The sequence below is a fragment of the Chaetura pelagica genome, unplaced genomic scaffold (assembly GCF_000747805.2).
Source record: "Chaetura pelagica isolate M959 unplaced genomic scaffold, ChaPel_1.0 scaffold585, whole genome shotgun sequence".
NCBI lineage: Eukaryota > Metazoa > Chordata > Aves > Apodiformes > Apodidae > Chaetura > Chaetura pelagica.
In genome coordinates this window covers 767,569-786,136 of record NW_009953404.1, presented here as the reverse complement: position 1 = coordinate 786,136, position 18,568 = coordinate 767,569, and the positions used below count along the sequence as shown (strand labels likewise).

The following is an 18,568-nucleotide window of genomic DNA, read 5'->3' as shown; positions in this document are numbered from 1 at the left end:
CTGTTGAGAACGTAGAACGCAAAGGTACTGGGCTGATTTTAAAAACCATGCTGTGAAGGTAGGACACGATGGCTAAAGATCTTCAGGAAGGTGAAAACCTTCTGAGAAGGTTTCTGGCAAAGTCAGGCTGGGAGGCGCTGTGTGGTGTCGGGTTTCTGTGCCTGTGCTCTGCCATTGATCGCGGTGGCAGGGGTGACTCCTGGCTCTGTGCCGGGGGCAGGAGGAAGCATTTGACTGCTCTGGCAGCGCTCATGGGTTGTGCTTTCATTGCCAACAAGGTCATTTAGCTTAAATTAAATAAATTGACCTATTGTCTTCTAGAGATACAGTCCTAACAAAAAAAAAAAGGGGGGCAGGGGGAACCTGCAAACCTTTGCAAAAAAACCCGGACAACCTGTGTTGTCCATTTTGGGCAAGGACAAGAAGTAGGTGCTGGTTGGTGATACATGGACAAAGGCATTTCATGGCTCAAGATAGAGGGTGAAGGGTGATGCCATGATTACAAATGCAAATTTCCAGCTTGGAGTAAGAAGTGAGCAAAGAAAATCTGGTGGCATACTCTTATTTTTGCTTTAAAAAACAAAACAGGTTTTGATAATGAACCTTACCAGCTGCTTGCTGTGATCGTGTTCCTGTGCTCTGTGCTAATGCTGTACTGCTTCTCTTTAAATATTTCCCAAGAACACTAGTGCAGAAATGGTTACTGATCGCTTGAGGGAACTCGGTAACTTCTGATGAGCTTGTTTTGTAACCACCTGGGGAGGCTAAAGCTTTGGGCAGTCCTTGTCAAACACTACCTTTTTATTGCATTGGCCCTGTTGGTGCAGCAGGACTGTGTTCAGCTGGCAGAAGTACATCTGGGTTGTGTTCATCTTAAATGGTAAAAACCTGCTCCTTTGGTAACTTCATCTGAAGCAAACCTCATCCTCTGAAACAAAGCTTGGTTTCTATTTCAAGTTGTAGATCTAGAACATTTTCTTAATTTCTCATTCTAGACTTGTCTGCATGGCAATAGAAAGCAAAGAGTTAATCCAGTATTAACCTGAAGCTGTGAGACCTGTGAGGAGAGGATTAGTTTGTTCTTGAGGAAACCAGAAAAGGCATTTCCGAGAACGCCAGGGTTGCTATTGCGTGAGCTGCTTCCCAGGGGTTGGGCTGAAGAGGTGAACACAGGCATCTGCCTTCCTATAGCATTCTTCTAAGACAGCAAACAGACAAAGCAGGTGTCTGAAAGGTTGTGCACTATTTTGGGGAGAAATCTGATTAATGTTGATAGGCTGTTCAGAATCTGGCTATAACCTCCTGTCAGATTATAGTTCGTGCCAAGGTCGGCTATAAACCTCCTGTCTCGGTTTCAGATGGTGTCTCATGTGAAGGGCATTTGTAGATGAGGCAACTTAGTTTTATACCTTCTTGGTCACATTTTCATGCATTTGCTAATAGTGGCCTTTTTTTTTTTTTTGAGGAGATTTGTTCAGCAGCATAATCTGAGCTCTGAAATGCACTCTTGGTGCTTTTGTTGTGAAGATTATTTTAGCTTTGTGTTATAGAAACCTGTGCTGGAAATGGTTAGTCTCCTACATGCTGAGGATCAAAAAGATCTTAGATAAAACTTCCAGGTAGAAATATTTTTTTCTCTTAAGTAATACATTCAGACAGCATCTTATTTTTATTGTTAAAGCCAGTTGAGGAAGTTAAAAATGATCTGCTCCTTTTCCCCCCTATTTTCTATGTGCATCTTTGTTGTTCACCTCTGTGGTTGCTCAGAAGCTTCCCAAATTTGGGCAGAATAGGTCTAATTTTCTGATTTTGTTTGTCTTGAATAACTGAATGTGAATTAACTGCATCATAGTCAGTTTTTACTCTCTTGTTTGGATGAAGCTGTAAGCAGCCAACTACCCTGGCAGGGGTAGATCCCAGAGCTGTGTTGGTTACAGGGTTTTTTGAGCACAGTTTAAAATGGAATTTTAGTTTCTACAGAAATTGGTGTTGCCAGATAGAAAGCTTTATCCTTCCAGTAACTTTGGGCCACTGAATAGTGAGGAAGAGTTTCTTTACAATTTCTATCCTATTAAAAACCTTAACCTTCACGTTTAAAACTAATATAAACTCTTTCTATTTGAATGGGCTGATAAAAGCTTAATGTGATTGAATCCCTTGCTTTCCCCCAGACTCCCCATTAGTTGTTCTTTATTGAGGTCACCTTCCTCACAGTGCTCTTAGTGTTGGACTTTTGCCTTCTATTCAGCAGTTCAGATAATATTTAGATATTTGTTTAGGAGCTGATGTCAGAAGTTATCTTAAAAATGCTCAGAAATTTTTTTTTCTCCATCAAAAATGTTTTTCAGGCAGGTGCTATGTCCTACTTTTTGGTTACTGAACATTGTAAGTGATGTCAAAAATTACATACTTTGTTTTGGAAACGGTTGGTGTTGTTATAACTTGTTTTCTGTTTTCTTCCAGGGGTAGCAGATGGTGTAGGTGGCTGGAGAGACTATGGGGTTGATCCTTCTCAGTTCTCAGGGACTCTCATGCGAACGTGTGAACGTTTAGTGAAAGAAGGACGGTTTGTTCCAAGTAACCCTGTTGGGATTCTCACCGCAGGTTATTGTGAGCTGCTGCAGAACAAAGTACCTTTGCTTGGTAAGAGAGAAAAAATGTATAAATTGGCTCTGAGTTGTGTGTTACCTTGATATATACTTGGTCAAGGTTGCTTAAACCTGTTGTCAGCTGCTACAACAAATTTGCATCTTCTCTTCATTAACAAAAATACGTAGAAATGTGTTGGTAGCATCCTTGTTTTCTCTTGTGTGTTTAAAAACTCTCTTGATTCATTGAACAGTGCAGAGAGTGTGTGTGTATATTACAAATAAAAGGCAAACTTGCCTTGTATGTGGAGAGTGGAGTTATTCAGCAGTGCTTGCAGAGAGTTTGCAAAATGAATTCAGCAGTAGAACATGTCTTGGCGTGTGCACTCGTTCTTTCTGTTACACATGTATAAATAACTGTTCTCTGTTGAAGACTCTTAGTGGTTGGTTGTGGCTTTTTACTTAAGCTATGCAAGTAAAAATATTTTCTGACGATAATTGGATTCAGTTCTGTTCAGTCCTTGCCTTACTGCTCCTGTGGCCTTTTATGTCCAATGAACTCTAAACCCAATTGGCTGGCTCAAGTAGTTTATATCATGCTGTCACTGGTACCATGCATTATCATTCTTTGGGATGCAACCATTACAGATTTTTTTGAACACAAACTAAAGTAGATGCTTAGCATATTCTGTGTCAGACTTGATTTGAGACAGGGCATCGAGCTGCCTTGGGATTGGTGAGCAGATAGAGAGGCAATATTTGGCCTCAACTGAGGATGTTGAAAACAGAATACTTTTCTAAAGGGCATGTGACCTTTTTTGCACCAAGAAAGTGTTACCCTGCATGATCTGCATGCTTCTCACCTGACCTTAAGCTCCTATGCCAGGAGAGCACTGTGTAGGCTATATTTAACTTGCCTGCTGAGCTTTGGAACAGATGTTCTGGCATTATATGCCTAAAGAATAGGTTCAAACCTCAGAAGTGACCTTAAGTATCACTAAAATAGCAGTGGCCGGTAATTACATTAGGATTTGGGGAGTTTAATGGTGCTTATTTGTGCAAAGCAGATGTAGCTGTAAGTGATCTGCAGAGGGGGCTGCTGGGGAGAGCCCGACAGGGCTGAGCTGAGGGAGGCAGCCCTGCTTGGCTTGACCTTTCCAGCTCTGAAAAGCAGCATATGCTGAGTCACAAGATCTGCATTCCACACATGGCCTCCTAGTTACACTCTGCTAATAGGGTTAGAATTTGAAACTAATGATCCTTAGTGTTTCTCCTTTAACCAAGAACTGTATTTTTAGAAGTAGAAATAAAACCCTGCACTTGTCACAGCAATGAGCATTTAGAGTTTATTTCAAATGAAGTGAAGGGAGAGGACTCCATTAAGGAGTCCTTTAGTCCATTAGGCAATAACTTTTCCCTGCTTTTGTGCTTTAAGTCGTGATACTTGGTTCATCAGAATTGAATCTAGCAGAACTTTAAAAATAAAACTGAAATGAGAGGAAACTGTGCCATTTATTTAAACACTACTCTAGTATTGCAGAAAAATCTTGGATGCTGTCACATATATACAACCTGAATTTTTCCTAAGATAATGTTTTGACTTATGATTCAATAAGACTGGACAAGGGCCTGTAGTGAGCAAGTTAAGTGCAAGTGTATTGCAGGGAACTCCTTGTCTTTAGGAAGAAAAACATCTGGAATAGGTGATGCCCAGAGCCAGCTGGACTTGTGCACTAGCAAGCCTGATTGTGCACTTAGCTCACTGTAAACTTGTCTGTCCAACTTGTAACTGTGCTTGGAAGCCTCTGCTGGAAGAATGTTAGAAGATGAAGGCTGTTCATGAGCTGATGATAAAGGGATCTACAGGTTAGAGACCAAAATCTTGAAGTGCTTTAGCTGTACTTCACCCTGTTCAGGAATGAAGGTTCTCTTGGTGGATGTGCTATCCTGTTTGTAGAAATGAAGTGACTGCTGTGAAGGACTTAGTCTGTGGAGGGGCATCTTTGCAATACAGTTATTTTTGTGCCTTGCAACCAAGCACAGTGGGTGGCTACTTCCCAGTGAATGAATCAAGAATTCCTCAGTGCCCTCAGGCATGGTTGGGTTGGCTGACAAGTTGATACGCTTCCCTTCTGTCTCTCCTGAATCTGGAAGAGTATTTGTCTCTGATGCATATTTTCTTTAATCTTGTGGAGTTCATATCCTGAAGTCATGACAGGATTATTATGATTTTAAACATGGAGATGGATCCACAGAGCCATGCTAGGAAGAAAAGCATTTTAATGTTCTGACAGGAGCAATGGACCAATACCAAAGAACTGCTTGCAATTTAAGTATTTGCTTGGCATGGTTTGTTTATAGCTGAGTGAAGCTGTGTGGGGAGCACCTGGCATTGTGCGGATGCTGCTGGAATTCTGTTAGCTCAATGATTTCGGAATTTCAGTATTTTATGTAAGTTCTGTAAATCCAGTCCTATAGCAGAATGTGCTGACATATGTTGGGATAGAAAACTGTAAATAAAGTGGAACAAAACAGGTATGTGTCAGCATAATGTGTTTACCAAAAATCAAAGCAGGAGAAGTAAGTTCTGTACAAAAATAATTTGTGTTGTTAAGATTTCTAGAGTTTTGCTATTTTTAGTGTATATTAGTTTTGGTGTTACTGAGTGTTGCTGTTTTTCCTGATCTGTAAGCTTTGATAAATATGTGAAAAAATGGACTGTGGATGAAATCAGCATAAGAATAAGCCATTTCTGTAAGGCTAACTCCAGTTATGTTGTGTTTGCTCCCAGGAAGCAGTACAGCTTGTATAGTAGTTCTGGACAGAACGAGTCATCGTTTACATACAGCCAACTTGGGAGATTCTGGATTTTTGGTAGTCAGAGGAGGAGAAGTAGTCCATCGATCTGATGAGCAGCAGCATTACTTCAACACTCCCTTCCAGCTGTCAATAGCTCCACCAGAAGCAGAAGGAGTTGTCTTAAGTGACAGGTAAGATGGGAGAGCATCTTAAATTTTTAATCCATACATGTGAGGAACTCTCCGAAGTTGGCATTTGTGCTGCTCCAGTGCTCTTTGTATAGTGCAGAGCAGGGTGGGGGATTTAAGTATAGATCCAACTGAAGGGTCTTACCAGTGGTGTTCATTCCCAGTCCCTGTCTGGACTCTCCTGGGACTGGTTTGGAGCGCTCTAATTTAGATATCTTGGCAGTGAGGAAGTAAGTACTTGAAGAATAGAAAAGAGGGACATGTGACTGTAACTTGTGTTTCCAAATAGCTGTGTGTCCCACAGTATTTTGTATTTGACCAAAATGAGCTAAAAAAAACGAACCTGTTTGGCAGAACACCAAGCTGGGAAATGAGAGTATTAGGAAAGGACAATCTGTTCACAGAAAGGAGTAATTTCAAAGGCACACTTGTACTTGTGTGTTCCCCTAAGAACCTTGGGCTGGTCCATCCTCTGACTTTGTGAAATCTTGCCAGTAAAATTAAAAATTGAAAAGTTTAAAAGTCACTTTTCAAAGATGTCTTGAAATACAGCTCTGAAATCAATGGTTACGTGAGAACCCTCTTCTGAATACATGAAGATGGTAAAGGAATCTTCAAAGAGTGATAATAGTACCCAGGGAATGCAGTATGCACCTTCATGTTTAAGTATCAAAGCTGATGCAGTAAGAGTTACAACTTGTCATGCCAAAATAGCTCATTTTGAAAATGTTGGATAAGTTGTTGAAACTCTTGGCCATTCTTGCATGTGGTTTTATTACTTCATCATAAGACTGCAGAGAGGTAGAACCCTGAAATTAAAACCTGAAATAATCTAACCTCTTAATTAGACTAAAATTAAATTATTGTTTCCAATTCCAGAACTCTATACCCCTTTATTTTTCTGAGCTTCTGTGTCATCCAAGGGAAGACAAAAAAAATAAATAGCAGAAGGATAATTGATAATGTCCAGGGGAAGTCAGGAAAGCAAAGTCATCTGAGTCATCATGTAATAAGGAAAGCACAAGATAAATTAGCTCCCACACTGCAGTTCTGAATCATGATTATAGCTTTCTGGGTAGTTTCTGCCCTGTTCCTGACGTTAATTAGTACTCATGCATGTTGTCTAAGTGCTTCTCCAGTGTCTCTCTTTTTATATTTGTAGTCTAAGTGAAATGTTAAGTTTGGCTACATATGGGAACAGGCAGGCAATCTAAACTATTGACCTTCCTGAAGGTACAAATCAAAGCAACTCTTCTGCTTTTCAGCATAGCCACATGGCATGGGATGCAGTTTCTGCCTTTTAAAAGCCCCTGAAGAATCTCTACAGCTGAAAGGTTTGCCATTATGCTGCTTCTGAGAATCAGATTTTGCAGCAAGAGTCACGACCAAACCAACTATTTTCTCCTCCTGCTATTCTGTAATACATTAGACATAAGTAGAACAGTTGGCTCTGGTCTCCTGGTACCAATTTCCTGGCATGTTTTGTATTCCATGGCATTAGAAAGTGGTTCAGAATCCTGAAGTGTGTTGGTCATTCCTGTTTTGAATTGTCCTGTCAAGTACAGCTCTCGTGCATATTTATGATGAGTGAGAGGGAAGCCCTGAGCTGCCTCTCCTTAATGGTTTCCATGGAGATACACTTGTGAGGCAGATTAGCTTGCAGGATTGTGCATCTGGGAATGTAAAATGCAAATCCTTTGTGGAAGAGCTGGACTGTTACCTGTTTGCAGTCCCAGTTCTGTTGGAGCTTTCATGACAGGCAGTCGTGGTGCAGAAGCTCCATGTTTAAGTGGTTATTTCTTCCTTTTGCAGCAAAGCTTCTGAGTTATGAAAGCTGATGATGTCTAGTTTGACATTGCTTGGTGCTTTAGTGGAAGCTGGAGTCCTTTTCTTTTAACATTCCTGTCATCTTCACAGCCCTGATGCTGCCGATAGCACGTCTTTTGATGTCCAACTTGGAGACATTATTTTGACTGCAACAGATGGACTGTTTGACAACATGCCTGACTACATGATCCTGCAGGAGCTAAAAAAGCTGAAGGTAGGGCTGTGCATTCTGAACCTCTCACATCTTCTGCACCCATGAGCCCTCACAGTTATTACTTTACTTTTGGTGCACCTAACTTTTGTATTTCATACAAAACACCCCCACAACTTGCTGTCATTTAGAGACCTCTCAGTCAATACCACGTGTGAGCAGCAGACATTGACCCCAAAGCCTTGTCTCTGGGAGCTGCAGCCAGAAGCAGCAGCTTGGGCATAAATTTCCTGAGGAGCAGCTGGTACTGTGTCACCAAGTAGTGATGGGAGGGAGGGGAGGTGTTCAGCAGCAGGCACTGCCCTTGGCCAGCTGCTCACACGTTGTATTTTGTCTGTACTTGCAGGTTGTAGATTATAGACATGAAAATAGAGCATTCTCTTTTGAGTTGAGCTGTGTACTTAAAAAATAATCTGAAGCTTTTCTGAAGACTTATGAAACAGTCATTGGAAAGCAGCATGTGTTGTCTGAATTATGAGTTGTAGGTGCTTAAAAATCGTTAAGGTTCTGTAAAAAAAATGTCCTGGGCAGCTTTTCCAGGTTAGTGACCACAAATGTTCTTTTGAAGTAATAGAAAATGCATTAAAATATTTTAATTGGATGAGAACATGTAGCCTAAGGCTGTTTGCTTACAGAAAGGGAAGTATACTTAGGAGGTATCAATATGTATAACCTCCCTGAGGAAACTGTTTTGATGTTATGAAATGCAAATAAGGTTAACATGTAGCATTATAGTGTGGTTTAAAAACAATTTTGCCTACTCTTACCCTGCAGCTAGGGAGCTGAGGTGGTGTCAGACAGAGAAAGGGGCTTTAAAAGACAAATGTCTGACAGGCATCTGCCTGCAGACCAGGCTGCCTCGTGTTTCCCCTCCCTGCAGTCCCCACTGCCACTCTCCTCAGTGCAATATTTGTGTCTGGAATTGAGAAGTGGGTGGCTGTGCTGGGCAATGGAGAGTGTCCTCCTACTGCAGCATGAGGTGTCTCAGAGGCTTTAGTCTGGTTGGTGAAGGTGATGGCAGCACTGCAGGTGTGTCAGTGGGCGGGTCGCTTGCCTGTGTCGTGGTTACTTAAGCTACAGGAGCTCTCTCTACCTCTCTCTGCTCTACTCCCTCATTCCTTTCACTGCACGGCCCTGTCGTGGGCCTGGGCAGACACTGGAGAGGGAATTCCCTTGTGGAAGAAAGCTGAGCTCCACCTTTTGGCCTGTTGGGGAAAGGCACCGAAAATTTCCTGTGAGGCTGAGCCAAGAGTTAATCGTGGAACTTGCCTGCTAATTCCCCAAACCGCGGGGGAGACTCTTGACAAGGCATTTTACGATAGTTACAGAGCGTGGTGGTTGTCGTGTCATGTTGGCCTGAGTAAGAAAAGTCCTGGAGTGAAGCAGCAGAGTTACTGGAACAGAAGAACAAGGCACTTACCATGCAGTCTGTAGAAAAGTTGTGTGCTCAGTAGGTTTTTCCTCATCTAACCTGTGAATTTCCCCCTCTCCCCAGCGGTGCTCTTGTCAATTTGGGTAAAAGGGTCAGAGGAGCAAGGCTTCCCACTCAGGGCAAAGCATAATGATCTCAGCAGAGCCCACCTTGTGAGGGCAGGATGGTTCTTTCCATGGGAACACTGGTACAGCTGTAATACCCTGTTTCTATACCCTGTTTCCCTATTGGGGAAAGGCACCGAAAATTTCCTGTGAGGCTGAGCCAAGAGTTAATCGTGGAACTTGCCTGCTAATTCCCCAAACCGCGGGGGAGACTCTTGACAAGGCATTTTACGATAGTTACAGAGCGTGGTGGTTGTCGTGTCATGTTGGCCTGAGTAAGAAAAGTCCTGGAGTGAAGCAGCAGAGTTACTGGAACAGAAGAACAAGGCACTTACCATGCAGTCTGTAGAAAAGTTGTGTGCTCAGTAGGTTTTTCCTCATCTAACCTGTGAATTTCCCCCTCTCCCCAGCGGTGCTCTTGTCAATTTGGGTAAAAGGGTCAGAGGAGCAAGGCTTCCCACTCAGGGCAAAGCATAATGATCTCAGCAGAGCCCACCTTGTGAGGGCAGGATGGTTCTTTCCGTGGGAACACTGGTACAGCTGTACTGTACAGCTGTAATACCCTGTTTCCGTCAGGTGAGACTGTTTACTCCATTTTGAGTGCTAGTCTTCTGAGTTTCTAAATTCGATAAATCCTCCAAAACTACGTCTTGTAGCTGCTGGTAGGGAGTAGAGCTCTGGACTTCAGTTGGGAAGCTTTGCATCTCTAACCCAAATTTATAGAGCCTGAAGGATGGTGAGGGCTCCGTTTGGAAGAGAAGGTGAGAACCTAGTGCCCTGTGAGAGAGAGGTCTGGCAGGCAGGGATCCAGAAAACTGACACACACCAACAAAACAACTCCCAGGAGGCTTCCTTGTGAAAATCAACTTTTTTCCTCCTCAATGTAGAACTCCAACTACGAGAGCATACAGCAGACTGCACGAAGCATTGCTGAGCAAGCTCACGAGCTGGCATATGATCCCACTTACATGTCGCCGTTTGCACAGTTTGCATGTGACAATGGATTGAATGTGAGAGGTAAGACGTGTTTTGGTTTTTTTTCCTCCTACTCCTGCTATCTTTGAGAAATCTTGAGCAAACTGAAGTTCTGTTGTTCCAAAATCTGATGGGAAAACAGAGCTCTCAGAAATGTAGCTGCCTGGTTTGGCAGGGACCCCAGCTCCTGAGGCAGGTCATCCCAGGCCCTGGCTGACCAGCAGCCTCCTGTGGGGAAGCAGCTGGAATGCAGGGAACTCAGAGCACTGATTTTATTTTCTTTTAATTTTTTTTCTTAACCTACTGTGTACACTCCTGCCCCAGGAATCCTGCCTGACGCAAGTTCTCCAGGCTCTTAGGGAAACTGTACTTGACTTGTTCCTTGGAGTTGGGTGTGTGGGTGATAAGGGTGTGTGTGTTGTTTTTTCTGGGTTTTGTTCTGGTTTGTATGGTTTTTCTTAAGGTTTTCTGTTATTGCTGCTTTTTAGTTGGGATTCAGCCCACCCTTTGGTGGTGGGTGTGTGTTTTCTTGTTCAAATTTCTGACTCTTGTACCATCAGCATCTCCCTGCCCTGATCTCTCTTGGTTTTATTTCCTTCACTCCAAAAAGGTACTGACACCTGGCGGAGTTCAGAGTCCTAGCAAACACCTTTTTCTCTTTTAAATAAGTCAATTCTCCTCCTAGATCTCTGTATCAGGAGGGTGGGATTTCTTGCAAGACTCTTAAGTATCTTTCCTAAGGCTGGAGGCAAATAGTTGTTCAGTCTGGGCTCTGTGTTGCTACAAGCTCCATCACTCAGTGGTGGAACTGCACTGGCTTTCTGAGTCACAAAATGCCTCTTCACTGAGCTGTTTTTCTAGGATTGGGGTGTATTGCTCTTGCTGTTGAGGTTTGGGAAGTGATTACTAAAAATATTAAGTAGCTTTAGGAAGGACAGGCAGCAAGGCAGTGCTGGAGAGGATGCTGGGGAGGTGTTTGATGGACAGCAGAAATTCCTGTGAAGATCCCGGTGGTTTTATTGCCACTTGCTTGTAACAAAGCAGTGTCAGGCTTTTTGTACTTCTATTAAATAGTGTGCAAGAAACCAGGCTTTCTGCTCAGCGAGTTCTGCCCTCCTCGTGGTGATCTCCCTGTAGCTGAGGAGGAGAGTTTTTTTGCTGTGTTAAATGCCTGTTGATCTCAGCCGTGTTTGGACAGGAGGCGAGGGAAGCAGAATTCCTGCGCCTACACACGAACTAGTTTTTGAATAGTTAAACTATTTTTGTAGAGCTTCCCTTGGGGGAATGTCACGGATTGTAAGATGACCCATTGTGGTTTATTAAATAGTTTTGTTTTCTGGTGTGACAGGGGGAAAACCAGACGACATCACCGTCCTTCTGTCCATTGTAGCCGAGTACACAGACTGATGTGTCCCCGTGTCGGCTCCTGATGTTCCCGTTCGCCCTGAGCTCCCAGCGTCACCTGGATGGTTTCCTGCTGGCAGGATTGCTTCATTTCTTCCCAGCTGATCCCAGTGGCTCTCGAGCTCGTTGCCAGTCTTCAGACACAACCGGGGTCCTTGCTAAGAACCACTCTCCTCATACACTGGTCTTTGTCTGCCAGCAAGAAATAGAGAAGCTCAAGGCTTAAAGCATGTCTTTCAGAGCTTGCTCATTGTCCTTTTAAAGGGGGAGGATCAATCCTGCGTCGTTCCTGTGTTGAGATGTGACTTTCAAAGGAGTAGAATTGGTTTCTCACCTTTCAAACTAGATCCAATAGCTAGAACCTCTGCTTGAGGCCATGTTACTCTATTTGCTAGGAGCGTTCACTGTTCATTAAAGGGTGTGTTATCGAGCAGCGTTTCATGAGCATAGTCTTGTTCCAGTGGTAGCTGAGGTTTCGTGTTTCCAAGCTCCAGTTTTCAGGAGGTTTATAACTGCTGTAAACATTCTGCTCTTGCCGTACCTGGTGTCAGCCTAGGAGCCTTTTCTAGTATGAAACTTCAAAAAACCCCATACTTAGTTCAAGTTAATATGGATGCAGATGTGCTTTGTGATTTCAGGTGCTTAACTGTGATCTTAAAAAGTTCTGCAGATCATTCGTCCATAACGGGCCTGGTATCTGGAGGTTTGGGCTGTGGATAACTACTTTTTTTTCTTTTATCTTTTTTTTTTTTTTTCTTTTTTTTGTAAAAACTAAGATTTTAACTCAGCCTCAAAAACCCAAGCTGGCCAAAGCTGAGGTCCTATCAGCATTTTAGCCCATCCCACCAGCGCTGGGTGATGTGGCACAAATGTTGCAGTGGGAGGTTGCACAAAGAACAGACCAACCTCCACTCTGAGAGTCTTCACCTGGGTAGATGATCCTGCTGTGAACACCACCCAGTTTGTGTTACTAATATGCTGCACCAGTTTAAGTCATGTTGATCCTTATCTTTCTGACTCTCCAACAAGCACCTCTTTATTTATGCTGTGGCAGCAGCACTAAGTACCTAAACAAACTATTAATGAATAATCAGCAACACTTTACATTTCAGTAACTAAAGTTTAGGGTTTTTGGAATGAACCTTAATGATGTTTACAGTTATCTAACAGCCACTTTGCAATATTACATTTCCTTTTGAATTACAGTAGCTCACATTTGTTTCCCCCTCTTCCAGCAAGCTTTCCTTTTTCTTTCCTGAGGTTCATACAAAAAGCTGATAGCTGTAAAGATATATATATTTTTGGTCAGTTTTTCATTAACTTTTTTGCTGGTAGAAAAGTATGTAGAAATAAATTAAAGCCATGTTTTATATATATATATATATATAAAAGTCGGGTAATGTTGCTGTTTAGGTGAGTGCAGTTAAACTTGGTCAGTAAGTAATCTTACCTGCTCTCAAAAGGAGATTTTTACTACCTGGTTTATTGTATTAAAACTGTTTAAGTTTGAGGTTACCTCAACTTGTTTAAAGAATTTCTGTGGACTTGTACTGTATATTTGCGTAACTATGTCAAGCTTTTATTTAAGATCATTTAACATGTACCATGTACATGTCATTTTACTATATTTCAATGCATCATGCTTGTAACAGGCATTTCATTTATAATAAGTGATTAATTTGGAAGCTCTTCGGTAATTTATCTGCTATTCCTAAATTGGCATCATGTTAGCTCTTTTAAATCACCTTGTAATTACTTGTCAAAATGCCTTAACTACCCTAACTTGACCAAAATGCTATTTTGGTGAGGGTACGGGGAGGATTATGTGAATGAAGACAAATTACTGAGTTTTGCCATCCACGGAGCAGTGAGTGGTGGAGAACTTTGCACAAAGTGTCGGTCCGTGTTGTTTTTTTTCCGGTGGAACAAGCGGTGTCACCTCGCTGCCTGGGTGCAAGGAATGTATTCCCGCTGCAGCACAGGGTTTTTGTGGCTCGCATTCGGGAAGCGTTTCCCTCTCACATCTGGGGGGTCTTTTTTACCTTCAACTCTCCAGTATTTCTTCTCGCGCTTCTTGATTAGAGCAGATTTGATCAATTCTTCTTTCCCTTGAGCTTTTCCTCATACTTTAAGGCGCTGCTCCTGCCGGCTTTGACCCTCGGCTCTCAGCTCGCTCCTCCCCACCCCTCATTATTCCCGACCCGGTTCGGGAAGAGGTGGAGCCGCTTTCCCAGCCTGGCCCCGCATCCCGAAGAGCAGCCGGTGCCGCCGCTCGGCTCTGGGAGACCCGAGCAGTGGGACTGGCTGCCCCGGAGCATCACACCGTGGTTCTTTTATTTTCTCTTTTTAACAAAGAACAAATTGGGATTTATTATTTTTCATATTTTTTTGGTTTCATTTGCAAATCATGAGTTGAATCCCTCACCGGACACACCAAAGACCAGTAAAGCTTATTTAGCTTTTCCATCTGTTGATAAAGCAATACTGTATGATAAAGAATTGATATTTTTATCACATGCTTGATTGTTTTGGGGTTTGTTTGTTTGTTGTGTTTTGTTGTGTTTTTTTTTAAGATGTGCACTCTATCAACATATCAAACCTGATTTCTTCCTATGAACTTAAGCTGTCTGCGCACAACAGATTGTTTTGGGAAAGGAAATGACAGGGCCCATCCAATCCAAATAATGTTAAACGATGCATGAAGCAGTAACACTTCCTAGGAATTAGATTATTGTGACTGACTGTTCACGAGAGGAAGGTCCAAGAAAGGTGTTCTGTGAAATGGAAGAATGGGTGAGCTGCTCCTGGGCTGCTCCAGAGGGGTGTTCCCAGGAGCTGGTGGTTCAGGAGCAGCAGTGGGAAGGAAAAGGAAGAGTTTTCCAAACCAGTAACCCCAGGAGGTGACAAGGCTGGCAGGAGCTGCTGTTTCTGCTCCAGTGTTCCAGGGCTAAGAGGTGGTGAAGTGGAAAAACTGTGGTTCCTTGCTACTTTTATGGCTATCTTTGGGAGACCTGCAACATACAGTTTCCCTCTAAATCTATTTTCTTCGTGTTGATGAAGAAGGTGTGGCGGAAAACAAAACAAAACTAACAGATTTTGGGACCAGGCAGTTAATGATCGAGTAAAGGAGAAGGGAAAGGCAAAGGGCTGGCAAGGATGCGAGGATCTTGTAGTGGAATCTCCATCTCTTGGTAACAGACATCCTTTCTCCAGGGAAAAACATGGTGTGTGTAGAAATGGACTGTATGAAGTAGTTTCTTACAAAGATAGCTGAAATAATGAAGCAAATCTTGAGTCTGTATCTAATGAGGATGCTTTTTTGTTGTTGTTAAAATGAGACTATCATCTATGCTTACCTAAGAGGCAATTATGTGCATTTCATGTCTGAGGTATAACTTATGCAGGAATAGTTCTGTAAATACATTTAAATGAATTGTAAAGATATTTAATAAATATAGTATTTATACTAAAATGTGTTTTTTAAAGTAAAGTTGACTGCAGCAGCTCTGTTTGTTAAGGCAGTGATGTCCCTGGTGGCACAGGGAGGTGCAGCCACTGGGGCTGGGGGGGCTGGGTTCCCCCTTGGACCTTGGCAGGGTTCTCAAACCATCTGTGAGCCAAGAGGGGAGGGGAGAGCAGAACACAAGTCTGACACAGACACTGCTGGAACTCATCACTTTTATTTTTTTAACTGCATTTCTCTTCCAACTCTGGCTGTTCAGTGAAAGGCCAGCTCTGTACCAGCTCCTCTCCAGCTCCCACGTGTGGCTGTGCCAGAGGGGATGGTTTCTTTTTCCAGCACTTGTAACTTTACAACAGGAGTTTAATTTGCCTGAAGTGGTGGCACAGTTTGAGTGAGAAGGTGCTGGGGAGCTGAACACCCACAGCAGTGGGCAAGGCACAAATTCAGGCTAGTCGATAAATGTGTGTTGTGTCACAACAGTAGCCAATGGTTATGGAATGACCCTTGCTGGGGTGAACAGGAACAGCAAATCAACACTTAACCTGTGCTGGCAGAGCAGGACCTGACACAGCACTTGGTGCTGAGTCGAGTTCTGCCCTTTTCTTACATGTCTTGCAAGAAAAGGGCACTATTTGGGTGGGATTCCTGCTTCCCAGGCATTAGTGAAGTGCAGGTCACCACACAAGCTCAGGACACAGTCTCCATTGAGTTCTGACTTGAAGAACTGCAATTAAATCTAAAACCAGGAACAGCTCAGCCATTGCCACGCCAGCCAGAGATTTCAAGGCAATTTTACTTGGAATCAGATGCTTCGTGTCACTAGAAAACCTGGGAGCTCTGCAAGTTGCCAAAATCCTCCTCGGTGTCACTAGCTGTTGCTAAACTATGGAAGGTGTGACTCATGGCATCCTTCTCCTCACAAGAAACTGCTCCAAAAAATAAGGAATGAAACTGGAAAAGGCAATGGTTACAGAAGTAAGAAACGGCAATGCAGAGTCGTGGGCTTCATTCTTTCTGAAGCTTTTGCCAGTTTAAAACCTTTACCAGCCTGCAGTGTTCCCTGCTGGAGCTCACCTGCCACCCCTGAGGTTCCCAGCCCCACAGCTGAAGGTGGCTGTGGTGGTTTGTCAGCTGTGCTGCTGTGGAAGCTGTTGCCATTGAAATTCTACATGCAGCCCCCAGGCTAAAGGGAGCCTTGGGCTCTGCACCAGCAGAGGGATTCCACTGGAAGTACAACCAGGAGCCTCCTTACCTTCTGATAGTGAGATAGTTCCTCTCCATCCAGCAGGGCATGGTCTTCAGCCATGGCTGTTCCTTCCATGCCTGTCACATCTCTCTTTGTCTCTCTGGCAATATTTTTAATCTCTTCATTTACCAAAGAACTTGCAGGTTTCACTGACCCTGTGTCTGGGGCACTTCTGTTCCACTGGGGCTTTTTGGAAGCAACTGCTGCTGTGCTGCTGTTTCTGTCCATGGAGGTTGTTTCAGATGTACCTGTACGTGCCTTGTAGCTGGATGGAGAGAGCAGGTCAGGTCAGTAAGTGACTTTATGTGGTGTTCTTAGAATGTCTTTCTTTTCTGCTGATGACAAGCACTATGGCTTTAGATTCTCAACGACCTTCCATCCCTTCCTACTGCAACAGAACCCCGTGGAGATACAGGGCAGCAGAAGCCAGTAGGGAATGCTCTCTGCTGCACCAGGTTTATTGCTGTGGATGCTCCTGAACCTGCCTAGTTCAGTTTCCTATGAACAAAGACTCCAGGATCCATACAAGCTTTACCAACACCCTGCAGGTCACTCCCTTTCCATCTTAAATCTGACTTGGCTGGAAAATGTTAAGCTTCTATTTTTTTTATCCTCTTAGAACAGCCTGCGTCCCTCCCCCCTGCAGCCCAGTGTTACCTTTCCTGTGGCTGGGAGAAGCTGGGAGGCTGCTGGGAAGCTGTGGTCTTTTCAACCTCAGACAAGGTAGCCAGGATAAAGCTGGCTTCCAGCACCATGTCCTCCACGCTGAAGGCAATGGGTCTGAACACAAACATTCAGAGACCAAACCAGAGTGCAGGGTCACACACATTGTAGGAGGAAACACCTCATGCAGTTCTACAGGCAGATTACAAAATGCCTCTCTGATAACCTGAAACTCTCTGGGCTGCTGAAGAACATGAGGTGGCTTCACGATACAGATTTAAATGCACCAAGGAACAAATGCTACACAATATTATATTAGACAAGTCATAGTTTTAAATAGGTAACTCTTAAAATTTAATCAGAACTTGTATTGTTTCCTCAGGCTACTAAATTAAGTCACTGTGTGCATTAGACTGAGAGCCTGAAGTGTCCAGGTGGCCTGTAGGTGCTCATCAGTCAGCAGGGCTGGCTCAGGAGTGCTTGTGCATGTTTAGATGCTTTATGTGTAACGACTTAACCCTGTCCTGCAGCTCAGAAATACAGCTTTTGGGATGGAGTGAACATCTGTTTTACTGTCTGAGTTAAATGTCCATTGAGTAACCTGCAGCCAAAACCAGCTGTAGAGTTGTAACTGCAGTAGTTCAGTCAGGCATGTTCCAAAACATACCTTCCAGACACGTCAAAATGGATTGAGACAGGAAGACTGGTCACTTCTGAAAATGCCAGCAGTCCCTGAAGATAAGAAGTGGGTGGTTAATCACTGTTTGAAAACTAGAAGATTAATATTAGAATGTAAGTTTCTCCCAGCTGTTGTTTCCTAGCAAAAAGAGGGTAACAGTCTCCTGCTTCTAGAATGCATTTCTTGCCCTCCCTGCCTGGAGCTTTGCCAGAAAAGCTTCTGCAGGTGGCACTTCTGTGGCCACCAAGCTTTTTCCTGTGCAGTTACAGTGTGTTTACCCAGCACTGAAACTGTGTTTGTGTTGTTCTCAAAATGTTTCACTTGTCTTTCAAGTGTGTGGCCTGTGCAGTGTCCTGAAGATCCTGCTTTTTAAAGCTAATCCCTAATCAGCTGGTGAAATAACTGCTGCCAGTCAGGAGGCCTGGTGGAACATGTCCCAGGGCCACCCTCTGTTGTCCTGTTCAAATGAGGCAAAATAACAGGAAATGTTTTATTTTACTTTACCCTCAATTCTTTAAGGCAAAATGTCACTTCAGAATCTACTCCAACTTGAAAGTAGTCAAATTCATCTGGGTTTAATTGTATTTCAGTAAGCATTGTCTTTGAAAAATCTGCAATAACAAGAAAGGGACTCAAAGGAGAGAAGCTGAACTTCACAAAACAATGGCTGTAACCATGAGGTTTTTGTATCAGCATCATTTCAACAAATAATTGTATTTTATAGTGACCCACACTAACATGTTTATCCACACCTACTTCATAATTAAGTCAAATCCTCAATTTATTTACAGTATATTATGTAGAATTAAATGGCTTTTAACAGAACCTATTTTATGTTCCACTCTGTGATCTACCCTGATACCTGCTGCTGTTCTTGCAAACCTGCTTTGTCAACAGGGATTCCTCACAAACAGCATTACCAGCTGCTTGGTGCTGCACAGACTGGAAGACCAAAATGCCTCGTGGCTTCCACAGATTAATCATTCCTG

At 43.2% G+C, this 18,568-nt stretch overlaps 2 protein-coding genes across 2 annotated transcripts in view; one reads left to right on the top strand and one right to left on the bottom strand.

Moving 5' to 3' along the window:
* Positions 1 to 11,557, top strand: part of PPTC7 (PTC7 protein phosphatase homolog (S. cerevisiae)) — an 18,982-nt gene extending 7,425 nt beyond the window's left edge. Inside the window, exons 2-6 of the mRNA XM_009998422.1 lie at positions 2,464 to 2,643; positions 5,380 to 5,578; positions 7,493 to 7,616; positions 10,037 to 10,166; positions 11,473 to 11,557. Of these exons, the coding sequence (XP_009996724.1) occupies positions 2,464 to 2,643; positions 5,380 to 5,578; positions 7,493 to 7,616; positions 10,037 to 10,166; positions 11,473 to 11,531 (692 nt within the window). The 3' untranslated portion in view covers positions 11,532 to 11,557. The remainder of the gene's footprint in view (positions 1 to 2,463; positions 2,644 to 5,379; positions 5,579 to 7,492; positions 7,617 to 10,036; positions 10,167 to 11,472) is intronic.
* Positions 11,558 to 15,810: 4,253 nt separating this feature from the next.
* Positions 15,811 to 18,568, bottom strand: part of RAD9B (RAD9 homolog B (S. pombe)) — a 7,939-nt gene continuing 5,181 nt past the window's right edge. The window contains exons 7-10 of the mRNA XM_009998450.1: positions 18,084 to 18,190; positions 17,568 to 17,632; positions 16,895 to 17,017; positions 15,811 to 15,994 (exon numbers count right to left, since the gene is read on the bottom strand). Of these exons, the coding sequence (XP_009996752.1) occupies positions 15,811 to 15,994; positions 16,895 to 17,017; positions 17,568 to 17,632; positions 18,084 to 18,190 (479 nt within the window). The remainder of the gene's footprint in view (positions 15,995 to 16,894; positions 17,018 to 17,567; positions 17,633 to 18,083; positions 18,191 to 18,568) is intronic.